Raw genomic sequence first — 15,998 nt, forward strand, 5'->3', positions numbered from 1 at the left:
CTTTTACTTTAGTACTTTATGTAAATTTAGCTAATAATACTTATATACTTTTACTGAAGTAGGATTTAGATGCAGGACGTTTATGTGTAACCAAATATTTTTACATTGATACTTTTACTTAAGTAAAGGATGTGAATACTTCCTCCACCACTGCATACTGGTCTGCACCATAGACTGTATAAAAACATGGACGTAGTTACCGTGACGTCACTCGTTGGTTTCTGAAGAGCGGTTTTGAAGCTCAAAGTGAGCCGCTCCGGCCGTCGCCATCTTGGCAGTGCGTGACGCTGCCTAACTCCCAGCCAATCAAAAATGGGCAAAGAGGCGGGGCCGAACGGCTGAAACAAGCCACCTAGCGGCTGGTGGACCTGTCACTCAAAGCAGCCATGTCCTTCATTATGCAGAACTTTACGGTTTAATAAAATTTAAACGGGTGAGTTATAAAAACATTCCCCCCCGTACAGTTGTCATGAAAGAGGAAATTAGCTACAGAGACCAAAACCGTTGTTTGTACCAGACTGTAAACATGTTTATTTCTGCTGTAAAGTTGGTATTTAACATGGAGGTCTATGGGGATTGACTCACTTTTGGAGCCTCAAGTGGCCGTTCAAGGAACTGCAGTTTTTGGCTTCATTTTACAGCCCCGGAGGTTGCTGCTTGGTCTGCACACACACACACACACACACACACAGCAGGTTATCATACTCCAAGTTGGTTCCTTTTCATTCCAATAAAAGCTTCTCACCCAATAAAAAGGCCAGTAAATGAATATAATTACTGATTAAACAGTGGTTTTCTGCAGGTGTAATGTGTTGTTGTTAACTGCCACAAAATATCACAGTCTGAAAACAACAAGTAGAGACGAAGCCGTCAGTGTTAACAGAGACCACAGTGGAAGCTTGTAGCAGTCACCCATTAGTGGGACTTGCTATCATTTCTCTGTCTCCCCATTCTGAATTCAGATAGTTGCATGTCTGGGTTGATTGGAGGGTTTATGCAGATCACCTGTGTGCAGAGTGGGAGGACTGGCTCCCAGCTGGTGATTGAGAGCAGCTGGGTTCATTCCCCTCTCGACCAATCGGGATGTGATGACGCCCTTTTTGTGAGGTTTAAGAGAGGAGAGAAACTGCACGCCGTGGTCACTCTGTTCCTTCCTCCACTGGCTGCAGACCTCATTTGAAAAGATTGTCAGACAGAAACTCTGGTCTGTTCAGACCCTTGTGTGTCTTCTTTCTGGTGTGAGGGACCTTTAAAGGGAATAACACAACATAACCCAAGTGTCCTGTATTGGTTTTTTAGTGCCCCACGATAGCCTGAACACCAGCAGGCTTTATTTTTTATACACATTAAAGAGGCATTTGTTTATCCTTATCAAAGAGGCATTATTTCATTGAGGGGACGTGTCCCATTGTGCAACACCTGAGGGGTTTTACTCCAAAGCAAGTTCAACATATCCAGACTTTCTTTGTGTGTTCTGGCTCTACAAACCCTGAATTCCCGATCAGAGATAAGTGGTTTCATGACGGTGGATATGAACTTTCTTTGTTAACTCAGGCTTTCTGCTTCAGGCTCTGTGTGCGTCCCCATAAAAGGGGGCGTTTGGCGTCATTTGACTTTTCCAGCACAAAATGGACCAATCATGAGCCGCCTGCTTCAGTCAGGAGGAACAGATCATTATAACGGAGAGATATGAAGAATATAAACACATTATCACAGCAAAAAGCAACACGGTTGCTGCAAATAAGGCGAGAGAGGAATGCTGGCAGAAAACTGCTGATGTAAATTCAAAATTTATTGCCAATTTAAGCCGAAACTCGGAACATAACCTGCTGCGGACCAGGTTAAGTTTGCAGTATAAGTTACCATGGTGATGTAGCAGGTTAACAGAGAGTTACCATGGTGATGTAGCAGGTTAACAGATAGTTACCATGGTGATGTAGCAGGTTAAAAGAGAGTTACCATGGTGATGTAGCAGGTTAACAGATAGTTACCACGGTGATGTAGCAGGTTAAAAGATAGTTACCACGGTGATGTAGCAGGTTAACAGATAGTTACCATGGTGATGTAGCAGGTTAAAAGAGAGTTACCACGGTGATGTAGCAGGTTAAAAGAGAGTTGCCATGGTGATGTAGCAGGTTAAAAGAGAGTTACCATGGTGATGTAGCAGGTTAAAAGAGAGTTACCACGGTGATGTAGCAGGTTAAAAGAGAGTTACCACGGTGATGTAGCAGGTTAAAAGAGAGTTACCATGGTGATGTAGCGGGTTAACAGATAGTTACCATGGTGATGTAGCAGGTTAACAGATAGTTACCATGGTGATGTAGCAGGTTAAAAGAGAGTTACCATGGTGATGTAGCAGGTTAACACAGAGACACCTTCGTGACATCGAACGCCCTGCAGGCTCGACACACCTCGCTAACCCACTAATCTCGCTTCGTAGTTCACCCTCTTGTGAGGTTTCTCCAAGTGAATATTATTTGTTTTTTTAATTTCTTCATGCAGCTGGCAGCTGGTTTTCCGACTTCTTACAGAACATCTGTGTTCAAGGGGAATCAGTGCCGCCACAAGCTTGTGTGTGTTTTCACTCTTGACCGTTTTAATTGTACATCAGAACTGAGTGTCTGCAGTCTTGTGTTTGTGAAATCAAGTATCTGAAGGCAGTTTGAGCTAAAATGCTTACATCAGAGTCAAAACTAAAGACGTCAGTCAGAAGCAGACAGACGGAGTTAAGACCTCCAACATGGCTGCCTGAGGGCGACTTCATCACTGGAACGATCTCTGCTGAAGTGTCACATTCTCCGGTGCGGTTTTGGCATTTCTCCCTCCGAACAGACGGAGGAACGTTATCAGGAAAAAGCAGCGTGTCAAAAATACAAACTGACTATCAACTGAGCGTCAGACAGACTTTCACAGCCTGATTACAAAGAGAAACTTCTGACTGAATAATCTTTGTACTGTCAACACTGACACCGGATATGTAAGTAGGCGTAGTAAGCCGGCCTGTCAAACTGTCCAAAGTGTCTTCAGTTAAACAAAGATAACTTCAGCATCTGTCCCGCAGCAAAGATAGTTTGTAGAAAATGATGACAGCTCAGAGTGAAGAGTTTTGTTTTGTTAATTTACTTTTTAACACTCCGGGTATGAAGAAACAGTCAGACGTCACGTTGAGATATTTCAGTCTGACAGCTGAGATCTAAACCGTTAAAACTCAGCGTCAGGGTTTGTAGTCAGAGACAGAGAGAGTGAAGGCGTCTTTCTAGAGCCGCCATTTTGAAACAGATGTTCAACTTATTATACATGAAGAAGAATCCATCAGAGGAGAAGAAGAAATACTCAGATCCTTTACTGAAGTAAAAGAAATCTCTATAAGATCAGCACGACATCTTAAACCTGGATGAGGTGGAAACGTTGACGTATCAATAAAAGCAAAATGGAAAAAAAGATTTAGTGAATAAATGATGTCATACAGGAAACATGTAGGGCTGTAGTCAACCAAAGAAAATCTTGGTCGACTAAAATCTGACATAATCTTCAATTAATCGATTAGTCACGTGAGGGGGGGGGTGTAACAGGACAGAGTGCACACATTTCTCTGTTTAGCGTCTTCAGGCTAGGCTAACCCATTGTTGCTAACTTTAGAGCTAACCTCCTTCACTTTTCCAGCAGTTGGGAAAACAACAGACGTGACTTTTTAGCATTTATTAACTGACACACTGTAGTCTGTACTGTACATTTACTGCCAGACTGACAACTTACTACTAACCTTTTCCTCTGCTCCGCTCGCATCCACCGTCACTTCTCCGCCCCTCGCTCTTTCCCGCTCGCTCGAAAACATACTCCTTAACGGAGCCACGCGACCAGTGGTTTCCCCGGCAACGACAGAGGTTGACTCACGTACCGGAGCAGCGCTGCTCAGAGACTCCCAAATTATTGTGTCATTCTGGAGAAACACAGATTCAGTAAACGTTCAGTAAACGTTGAGTACAGTTAGACCCAGCAGGCTCCATCAGGTTGGGCGAGTTCAAAGTTGTGAAAACAACGGGGGTGTTTTGAATACACCCCCGTTGTTTTCACAGGTAGTTTGTTAGTCTGTCCCTCCCGCCGCAGGAAATAATGGAATAAACCTGGAATGCTGTTGATGTAGCACTTTACTCCTTATGAAAATAACACAGAGATTATTCGACCAATGAGAATTTAGTCGAGAGCATATCGACCAACTAATAGACCAGTCGACCAGCAGACTTACAGCTCTAGAAACATGTGACTTTAAACGTCCCTGAAGCTTCTGCCTCACAAACATGGCGGCAGACGTTTTTCACTGTGGGCGGCGTCCAGTACGTGTCTGTTATCAAAACGCCTCCAACAGCAGGAAGCTGTGATGTCATCATGCTCTCCATCACCAGGATGTGATGTCACGTCGCCTTCGCTTCTGACTGTCGCTCTGTTCATTACGTCTTCTTCTTTTTCTGCTTTTTTAGGAGAACTATTAATTAATATTCACTAAACAGTCGTGGATGGAAACAAACAGTTTCAGTTTTCTGAAATTTGGTTTAATATTTGCGCTGCATGTGGATATAAAGCTGACCAATGAGAGACATGAATGAGACTTTTACTGCAGATATATCAGAGCTTTCCCTCCTGTGATTATGACTGGTATGTTTAAATGAACAGTATTTACATTACAGTAACTCTCATACATGTGAATCCTGATAAACGTGTTGGAAGAACTTGAAACGTAAACGTCCTGCAGCCAGTTTGCGTCTCGCTGCAGCAGCTCCACCAGGCAGGAAGAGGCTAAATAAAGAAACGTGATTGGCTGTCAACACCTGGTCATCACACCCCCGCCCCTGAGGTACGGGGGACAGACGCACAGGAGGACGTTTACTGTCCAAACTACAACAACACATTTAAATAATTAGGGCCTGAGCCCAAAGGGCGAAGACCCTATTGTTTTTCGTGTGTTTGTTTCTTTATTATTATTCTTTATTAATACGCCACTTCAATCCTTAATTTGACCCCCTAAACATGCTCAAAAACTCACCAAATTTGGCACGCACATCAGGGGTCCGTTTCACAAAGCGGGTTTAGTGAAAACTCAGAGTTTGTTAACCCTGAAATGAGGGAAACTCTGAGTTTTCCGTTTCAAAAAGGGAGGTAACTCAAACCAGAGAAAGAGGGATAACTCTAGCCTGTTTCAGAGAGAGGGGTAACTTAAGCTCTCGGTCAGTTACCGTAGTAACAGACTCTATGAACCTAACCTGGTCGGGACCAGGTTTTTCTCAATGAACCTCGAGTTTCTCTCAGTCTCCGCCCTCTTTCAGAGCCACACACTCCATTTGATTTCCTCATTCATTCAGTCAGCAGGCGAGTTTTGGCGTAGCCTAGTTCTGCCGTCTGTCATTTAAAAAAATCATTAAAAAAATCAGTCAGTATATTAGAAGTCCATTAGGCACAGTAGGTGGCGACTTTTTCACTAACATGGCATGTCCTTTTGATAACGATCCCGTGGATGAAGGTGCAGCATTACTGCGCAGAGAATTAAATATTCGTCGAGAGATGGTTATCAGACCGCGCATAGATGTTCTAGCATTTCCAGACAATTATCTTTTTGAGCGGTACCATTTCACGTCACAGTCCATCATCTACATACAAAACCTAATCCGTCCTTACATTTGCAACATTACCAATCGTAATCATGCTCTCACATCCCAGCAGATATTGTGTGTTGCACTGTGTTTCTTTGCAAACGGAAGTTTTTTGTACAATGTCGGAGCCAGCCACTGGCCTTCCTAAATTTTGGCTTAGGGCCAGCTCCTCTGCCTCCGTTAGAGGTGGCGGTGCTGGACCACCACCCGTTTTACGGGCATCTGCCTTCTTTCTGTTGGCTGAGTAGAAGTCTGTGTTAGTTTAAATAGGATTAATTATTTAACAGAACATGATATAGATGAGAAGACATTTATGTGTGTGAAACCAGCATTATGTTGGGGATAAAACAACTGCACAGTCAAACAGCCACTTAATATTTACTTTACAATGTAAAACATGATCAAATGAGGTTCTCCCATGAGATTATGCCGAGGTTTCACCTGTTTGAACAATGTTTTTATATTTCATCCTAAACTGCTTCCAAGTGCGCTTCTCCCTCGCGGGATTGGACCTAAATGAAATAAATTAATAGGCGACCAATCAAGCAGTTTTCCTCTGTAATATTGTTGTGATTGCAAAGGACTACATTTAAACTTACGCATTGACCCGAGCAGCGATGTTCTCCCACGCCGTCTCCCTCTCTTTTGCAGCTGCAGCGGTGTTGCACTTCTTTTTGAAAACATGTTCAAACTCGCCGTATTATCGCATTAAGATTTCTAGCCCTAGTGGGGCGAAAAACGCAGCCCTCCGCTTCCCTGTTGCCATGGTGACTCGTTGAATCGGGGCTCAATTGATGCTGGCTTTTTATAGTTGTGGTGTACGCGCTTAACTCCAGGTGAAACTACTCCGAGTTGAATAAACTGACTCAAATCAGCTGTTCTGGAACCGGAAACTCGGAGTTTCCTATCTCAGAGTAGATCAACTCAGAGTTCAGGATTAGACTCAGAGTTTGTTGAACCTGCTTTGTGAAACGGACCCCTGATCTGGTTTATCCTGAATTTAGAGGAAATATCTCCAAGCTCATTGGCTCATGCTGAAAACACACATATTTACAAAACAGCTCACAGATATGTTTTATTTTGTTTGCACATTTGCACAAAAAAAAATAATTATGTGCACAACAGCATTTACTTATTAAAAAACATATTTTTACCGACATAGAATCAGAACCAGGTTTATAACCAAGTAGACAAACAACACAATAAAAAAAATGAAATGAAATGAAAAGCAATATTTGAGCATTAATGAACTCATGTCCAACAGCTGCAGGATATAAACGAGTCATATTCAGACTCCTGAAAACATGGAGCTCGTTATGTTTATGAAGGAGATGTGGACAGATAACGTCCACTGTCAATATACGGACATAACTTGTATTATTTCTGATAGATTTCTCTTTTTTTTTATATATATTTTATTGCGTTTAGTCTCTGAATATATGCTGGCAAAGCTACATTTTATACTGTAGTGTTAATTATTAGTGTCAGTTTTGTTTGTGTCATTTATTTATCTGTGGAGATGAAGAGTTTAAAGAAATGTCTCATAACTTTCCTGCTGTGACAAAATGTTTGACACAAATATCAATAAAAACAAAGATTAAAATAAACTTTATTTATACAGCACTTTTCAAAACAAAGTGATTTACATGGTTAAAACATTTCTGTATATAATAAATAAATAAAAACAACAGTGTGTGTATATAGTGTATATAGTATATGCAAACATTTATTCAGTTTAATGTAATCTAATAAGGGGACGTTTTAGTTCATATAATTAATGTTTTCATTCTGGCAAAATCAGATTCTGAAAGTTTAAAATAAGGACGATGAGGAAAGATGAGGAAGAGGAAAGTCTGCGGGATTGTCGTAGTGCTGCTGAGCCGGGCAGCATTTACAGGATTAACTGTACGATAATAAAAATAGAAAAAGGATCTGAGCACGCTGAGAGTTTAATCCCTGAGTAAACACAGGTTAAAATATCTCTACATATGTACAGCTGATGTGTGACAGCGGCTGTTGTTTTTTCCTCCGTTCTTCTTCCTCTTCTTCTTCTGCTGCTGCTGCTGCTCGTTTTCTCTACGAGGTTTCAACTCTGCTGCAGAATCTCATTAAAGTGAGCCTCGGGGTAAACGGTTTTAAATCCGCTTTCAAACAGGAAACATGCGTGCGTGTGTGTTTTCTACACTCATGTACAATTTAATTTGTGAGGATTGTTTTGTTTTTTTTTCTGCTGGATGAGCCGGAGGTGGATTTGTTTGCGCTGCTGCTGCTCTGACTCTGTGCAGCACCGACTGTCATTTCTACTGTAAATCAACAGCTGTACAGTGTTTTCTTATGTTCCTCCTTTTAAATTCATATTTTTATGTGTTTTTTTTAAGGTTGCACTGTGTTTATTTTCTGGACTATTTGCTGCCCTTAAACAGCCGCTGAGAGGCTGCTACTTCTTCCAGTAACAAATGCTGTTCCAGGATTGTCCACAAATATGTAAACACACAATAATTAGGCACATTCAGAAACTGTTTACCTCTGACACACATCAGCAACACCTGAAGCTGATCCACCTCACCCACAATTACCCAAAACAAGGAGGCGCCGCCTGGTGGTCGGAGGTGTAAACGTAAATAAGACAAATATATACAACTGAAAATGGCTCCAAATGGCTCCCATGATGCCTTTTTTTTAATATTTTATCTAAAGCATTTTGAATGGTCTTGGTGTTGAAAGCTGCTATACTAGACCTACAACTAATGATTATTTTCATTATTGATTAATCTGAAGATTGTTTTCTCAATTATTTTATTAGTAGTTAGGTCCATAACTGTTAAAGAAGGCGTCTTCAAATGTCTTGTTTTGTCCACAACTAAAAGATATTCAGTTTACTGTCATAGAAACTAAAGAAAATAAAGAATTCACATTTGAGAGGCTGGAACGAGAGAATTTTGATATTTTTTCCTAAACTGTGACTTAAAGCGATAAAAACAATCAAAATAGTTGGCAATTAATTTGATAGTTGGCAACTAATCAATTTATCAATTAATTGGTGCAGTTTTATGCAATATAAATAAACTAACCTTGCCTTACAGCTCAGGAGGTCCAATTTAATGAAAAGTAACGCTAATCTAAGATGTTAGCATTTAGCTCAAATCACTGCTGAGCCTCTAGCACGGCTGTGGACTCCTCGTCTGGTTATTTTCATATTTCATTTGAATACATTTGTAATTTAATTAGAAGATTTTATTTCAATTTATTTAATAAGTCTGTTTTTATTTCATCATGGCATTATTTCTATATGACACTAATAATTTATTACTTTTCATGACAGTAAAGTGACTGTGTAGCTTAAAAAATGAGGTCAGTTTTTGTGTATTTGTGGTATTTATTTTGTACAGAAGCTAGTCTGTTGATTCAGACTCACTTATGCTTTGTTGTCAAGCTAACGGGCTAAAAGGCATGTGATTGGCTGAGGAGTGAGGGGGCGGGGATTGGCAACTTAACTGTCATAATTTTTGAAAAGATAATTTTGAAATAAAAAATTCTATAATGAAACAAAATGAACTCCAGTAAGATTCAGTTATAATGAAAATAAAAAGAACATGTCACAATAATGATTTGTTGATGTATTACCTTCTGATCTGACCTCTCACAGGTTTCTACATGTACATCGAGACGTCGAGGCCAAGGCTGGAGGGAGACAAAGCCCGGCTGCTGTCGCCCACCTTCAACATGGGCTCCAAGAGCTCCTCCTCCTCCTCCGGCAGCGTCTCCACCAACCCCACCTACTGCTTCGCCTTCTACTACCACATGTACGGGAAACACATAGGTGAGACTGCAGCACGGTGACGTCTGTCTGAGGGTCCGGCTATGATTGGTTGGTGTTAATAAAATACCTGATACCTGTTGTTTTTGTCCTGCAGGAGCTCTTAACGTGTTCCTGCGTCAGAAAGGTCAGACGGTGACGGACACCTCAGTCTGGAGTCTGGCCGGTAACCAAGGAGACCGCTGGCGGCAAGCCAAGGTCAACATCCACCCCAACACAGCCTTCCAGGTACAGACCACACCCACTTTACTACATGTAAGACCACACCCACTTTACTACAGGTACAGGCCACACCCACTTTACCACAGGTACAGACCACACCCACTTTACTATAGGTACAGGTCACACCCACTTTACTACATGTAAGACCACACCCACTTTACCACAGGTACAGACCACACCCACTTTACCACAGGTACAGGCCACACCCACTGTACTACAGGTACAGACCACACCCACTTTACCACAGGTACAGACCACACCCACTTTACCACAGGTACAGGCCACACCCACTGTACTACAGGTACAGACCACACCCACTGTACTACAGGTACAGACCACAGGTAGGCAGTTAGTTTATGATAGTACAGAAAGGAAAAACATAATATCAGACTGTTATTTGAGTGTTTAGATTGTACATCCAGGTATGTGTGATTTTTTATAGAGGTTAGATGTATTTTCAAACAAACATGTTTCACTTTTACAAGAGAAAATTATTTGAGGACGAGGATTAACTGACAAGTTTGACAAAGATATGTCAGGAAAACTTTCCCAACTCTAGTAAAAATGAGGTCAGAGCTGATAACATTAGCCTCAACTAACGTTAGCCTCAACTAACGTTAGCCTCGACTAATGTTAGCCTCAACTAATGTTAGCAAGTATCATCCAAGAAAGGCTCTCACACAGTGGATGTGTTTGTCATGAACATTTTCTAATTTCACCTGTTACCCCACAACATAATGTAGTTAGCCAGCGATATGCTAACTTTTGGTTCTTCTTCTCCTGATGCCACCTGCTGAGTCTGTATCTTTCAGTCTGTCCTTTAGCTCTGAACATCAACTCCGCTGTTAATATCAGAAAATGGTTTTAATGAAATGAGATGGAAAGTTTGCCTCCCCTTCAGCTTTCTGTGTCTCTTAGTTTTCTGTTTCTTCCTGCCTGTGTTAGATGGTGATGGAAGGAGTCCGAGGCGCTGGTATCGAGGGAGATATCGCCATCGATGATGTCACCATTGAGGAGGGGGAATGTAAAGACCCTCCACCCAACAGTGAGTCCTCTCACACTGTGATAATACACCTGCTGAATGAAATGCGACCGCAGACATGCTGTGACAGCTCTTTTAATAGTGTTAAACTTTCTTAAAATTATGAACCTACACTATAAAAAATAAATCCTTAATTTAACCCTGAAAACAAACCTAATACCTTAAAAAACTCGCACAAATTCTTATAATCAGTGTGTTTGGGGAACAGATGTCTTTTAACTTGTCCATTAATGTGAGAAGGCAACTGAACATCTTCATTTCTGATCTAAGAGGTAAATGACTTCAGCCTTAATTTACACATTCATTTCAATGTGATTTAATCATCAGTTTAAGGTGTTATAAAAGTTGGGATTTTGGTTCACTTAAAGGCTGAATGAACTTCTTACTGCTACACTGATGCAGTCAAAAGAGGAACTTTGGCACTAAAAAGACTGTAACGTTGAAAGATATCTACTTAATTTGACTCATTTGGACGCTGAAGCTTAATATTAGCTTCAGATAAACTTTGAAATACATTTTTGCACAGAAGGAGGACTGTGGATTTTGTCCTCCATCACTTCCATTGTAAGGTCATTATGAAGGGATCTTCTAATGGTCAGTATGAACAGGAGGAATGATTACAGCAAGAAAAACAGCTTTAATGTTCATTTGATGACTGACTGTTGGTTTAAAATCAACTTGAAAAATTGTGAACTCTTCCTTTAAGTTGGCCTATTTCAAAAAGTTCTATCACCTCTTTTCCAAACTTAAAGATCAGACGGCACTAAACTAAAATGTAAGGGTAATGATGACGACTCAGCATTTTGTTTGAATATGATCTCAAAAGGCTTGTGTAGCAGAATTTAGTTTTTTTTATTAATTCTTTCTTTTGTAATCATCTTGTGACCCGTTTGATTCATCTCACGACCCCTTGTGGGACCCCAAACCTCAGGTTGGAAGCACAGTTTTAGATCACATGAGTGTCTCTGTGTGCTGTCTGACTTTATGAAACAGAAGATGTCATTTAAAATTAATGAAGGATTAATGAACATCTCAGGCTGTGACATCACCCCACTACAGGAAATAAAACATTGTTGTTTTTAAATCTTTAATTAGAAATAAACACCAGCAGTAATTTCTCTTGACTCATTAAACTCTCTCTCTCTCTCTCTCTCTCTCTGTCCCACACAGATCTAAGGTCACTCGCCCCGCCCTCATTGCCCCATATATGGCAGCTGTGCGTCACTCTGAGTCTGGCTGTGATTGGCCGGCAGAGGTGACCCCCATTCTCTACGGGATGCCAACACCTTTGAGTCTTCACCCCCCCTCTCCTCCCCCGGCCTCCCCTCACCCCCCTCCACATTTACCCCCCCCCCCCCCCCCCACTTCCCCCAACTACCAAAGATACGGTCAGAGCTACAGAGAGACTTCCTGCCAAGATGGCTGACACAAAAGGTCAAAAGATCACATGATGGTGTTGCAGGAAACTATTTATAGAAGGATTAAAGGAGCAGTCCGACATTAAAGTAGATGGACATCAGATTCATCCCGTCCAGCACAGAGAGAGATCCAGCTTGTGGTTAGCGTAGCTTAGCACAAAGACTGGAAGCAGGGGGAAACTGCTAGCCTAGCTCTATTAAAAGAGAAAAAAAACATCTTGTCGGCTAAAATGATAGTCAGCGGTCCAGGGAGAAGCTCCCTACGAGGGGGCAGTAGGCTCAGTAGTTTTATTAGTTTGTCCAGTTGCACTAGAGGAGGAAGAAAACGGTGAATAAGAACAAATAACAAAGAACTGTCCTTTGAAAAAGTAGTAAATTTCTTCACAGTGAAGAGAAAAATCACAATTTGTCCAGAACGTTCAGACAAGTTGGGATTTTAATAATGAAAAATGTTTACAAATATTAAAACAAACTAAACCCCATGTAGCGCTGACAGACAGACAGACGGACACTTTATTAATCCCAAAGGGAAATTAAAATGCACAGCAGCCACTTGACACAAATCAGAACACAAAAACAAAGACGTAAAAAGGTAAAAGAAATGAATGCAACTAACACACAATAACTAGAAGAAGAAAATAAATAGAACAGAAAGAATAGAATGGTAACAGTATATATGATTATCAAAATATGAATCAGAAATACAACAGATGTGATGTGCAGGCTGTCTTCACTGTGAGAGCAAATATCAATATCACTTGTTTTTAGGCACATTTTCAATTTCCACTTAAAAAAAATCTGAGTGGAAACACTTGAAATTTGGGGGGAAAAAAGTAAAATTGCTAAAAAGTTTTTGGTGTAAAAGTAGTTGAAGATAAAAGCAAATGTAAGCAGTGATGATGACGTCACTGAAGAGCTCTGCAAACTACTGGAGGTATTGATAAGAAATCAATCAATCAATCAAAAACAGTTTAAACTGTAAACAAAAGTATGTTGTTGACTGTAAATCACTTTAGATACAGCTCAGTATCAGCGTGCATCTGTTCATATTTAGAAAATTCATGTGTTCAGTCTCCTCTGAAAACAACAATAATCATGGTGAACTGGTTGTATTGATCAGAATCAGAATGTTTCGGTTTACCGGCTCATCTCTAGTGACGGTGTCGTTGACCTTTTGGTTTCAGCTCAGCGCCACAAAGCACAGAAAACAGAGGAAATAACAGCTGGAATGTCAACTTTCCTGACCCCCCCCCCTTCCATCTCCACCCATACACCCCCCCCTACTCCCCCCTCCACAGATCAACAGTACTGTACTGCGAGCTGGACAGACAAACAGCAGTCTCTTTATTTTTGGGAGGGGCGGGGTAACTTTTTACAGTGGGCGGACCAACAGGGCGGTATTTTTAAAAAAAAACAAACTTTTAGATTTTATTTTGACGTCTGTTTGTCTGTCTGTCTGCGGCGGACCGAGGAGGAGAATTCGCCCTCTGCCATGACATCAAGTGCCTTCAGACTCACAGAGGGGAAAGATCACCGGGCCCGAGGACCACCATCGTCATGGAAACAAAACAAATAAAAACAAATGAGTTGGATATCTTTCTGTCTTAATGACTGAGGAGAAAATAACAGATAAACAAAAATATCTCCTGGTCTGAATATGCAGAGAATCAGTTTCATACTAAATTTTTTTTTTTTTTTGGAGATGAAAATGTTTATGATGACAAGAGGATTCTGGGAAAAAGGAAGCCATGTTGGATGGGTGTTAAGAGGACGCAGCAATGAAAAAGCCACAGACAGAAAACAGACTCTTGATACAGACAGGAAGTTCTCTGATTTACTTTACAACTAAAAGAACAAAAATGCAATCGTAATCCGAGGACGTGTGACCGGACATATTTCTCAGCCCTGAGCCAATGGGATTCGAGCATTTGGTCTCAGAACTATTTTAGTATTTCCAAATAGGAGTTTTCAGACGGCGGCGGAGACTTTGACGCTACCTGAGACCATCAGTTACCTTAAACTACAAAACAGCTGGAGCTTTTGGAAAAAGGAGGAAGAAAAATGTATTGTAAAATCAAATCTTATATTGTTCCTATGATATTATAAAGACGGGAATCTTTACACGTTCCAACTCTTCTCATCTCTTAAGTTTTGTTGGTTTTAATAAGGGTGGGATTTTAAGTTCAGGTTTCTTTTATTTCTTTTATGTTTTTTTTTTCAAGATTTGTGGGAAAAACTCAAATAGAAACATTTGACAAATAAAAAATCTGGAAGCTAATTTCTTTTTAATTTTAGAGAGTTGATGGTTTGAGTATCAAAGCAAACAGATTTGATATACGTTCTGCTGATAAAACATTTCTATTAAAACAAAACTCCACAGAGAGGAATTATTTAAAAAAAAGCACAAAAAGACAAAAATGCATTTAGTTGAACAGAGTCAACACATGAACAACACATCTGTACACACCTGTATGGAAACACATTCAGGACAAATTTACAGATCATTCACCTCCACATCATATGTTGTATGGAAACCCATTTCTGTCAAGAACAGAAACAAACATGATGGCGCCAATAACAAAACCCATGTTAATTCAAAATTGTGAGATAGAGTCAAAGTTATGATTTTTTTATTTTTATGACATAATAATTTAAAAAGGCAGAATTTAATTGAATTGCTTGACTTTTTATATTTATGAGTCAGTATCTTAATTTTAACACAAGTTAAAGTTTTGATTTTTTTTTTTTTTTAATTTCGACTCAAAAGATAAAAATTTGACTCAATTTTAAGTTAAAAAGTTAGAAAGAGACTTAATTTTTCATAATTATGAGTTAGTATCCTAATGTTCACGTGGTTAAAGTTAAGATTTTTTACAATTTTGACAATTTTTTTTTTTTTTTTTTTTTTAAAAGATGGACTATCTTAATTACTATCTATAATTCTGACGTATAAAGATTTTGACTTAATTTTTCATAATCTAAATATTTACTTAGTTAAAGTTTAGATTTCTTTTAAATTTTGACTCAAAAAGTAAAAAAAAAATACTATCAGAATTTTGATCTAAAAAGTAAACATTTTTTCATAATTATGGGTTAGTACCTTAAAGTTGACTTAAAACATTAAAGTTTTTTTTTAAAAATTTGACTCAAAAAGTAAAACTTCTGACTAAGTATCTCATAATTTTGATTTACAAATTCATAATTAGGACTTTAAAAGTCAAGTCACTTCTAACATTTCATAAATGTTTTTCTTTCTCTTGGCAGAAATAAACTTCCATATCTCAGCTCATACACATGCTGTCACAGAAAACCCACGTAACTGCCATTTTGATTCACGTGGTTTTGTGAGAAAACAATAATTTTACCTTTTTGAAATACATTAAAAGACACAGTGAAACAGCAGTTAGAGCGTCTCGAATATGGGAGTTGGGTATCATTTGAGGATCGTTCAGGGATTTGATTTGATTAACTGAGAGCGAGCTTGATGTCGTTAGCAAAGAGTTTCTGGAGGACCACGTTGATTTGGAGTTAACAGAGTCGAGGATATGAAACTTGAAAAATGTATTTTTTTTTTTTCACTGTGTCTTTAAAGATGTTTTTCCTGAGCAGATACATTAGGGATACATGATTTTTAACTGTATATCAGCTGCATAACATTTCTTTTAAAAAAAAACAACAAAAAACTAATTTTCATCTCCGCTACTGTTACTCACACTGTTATTAAACTTTGATCAGCAGTCATTCAGCAGTAGGGGGTCCATTAGATAACTTATTCCCTCAGATAAATATCATTTCTTTTTAATGTTTTGTTGATTTTTTTTTCTCCTCCCTCTGGCGACACTTATCATCTCTCA

At 39.6% G+C, this 15,998-nt stretch overlaps 1 protein-coding gene across 1 annotated transcript in view; it reads left to right on the forward strand.

The window, feature by feature from the left end:
- mdga2a (MAM domain containing glycosylphosphatidylinositol anchor 2a) overlaps nt 1–12,051 on the forward strand; it is a 132,439-nt gene extending 120,388 nt beyond the window's left edge. Inside the window, exons 14-17 of the mRNA XM_067614269.1 lie at nt 9,292–9,465; nt 9,560–9,690; nt 10,630–10,729; nt 11,897–12,051. Of these exons, the coding sequence (XP_067470370.1) occupies nt 9,292–9,465; nt 9,560–9,690; nt 10,630–10,729; nt 11,897–11,985 (494 nt within the window). The 3' untranslated portion in view covers nt 11,986–12,051. The remainder of the gene's footprint in view (nt 1–9,291; nt 9,466–9,559; nt 9,691–10,629; nt 10,730–11,896) is intronic.
- Nucleotides 12,052–15,998: the final 3,947 nt, after the last annotated feature.

The sequence above is a fragment of the Thunnus thynnus genome, chromosome 16, assembly GCF_963924715.1.
Source record: "Thunnus thynnus chromosome 16, fThuThy2.1, whole genome shotgun sequence".
NCBI lineage: Eukaryota > Metazoa > Chordata > Actinopteri > Scombriformes > Scombridae > Thunnus > Thunnus thynnus.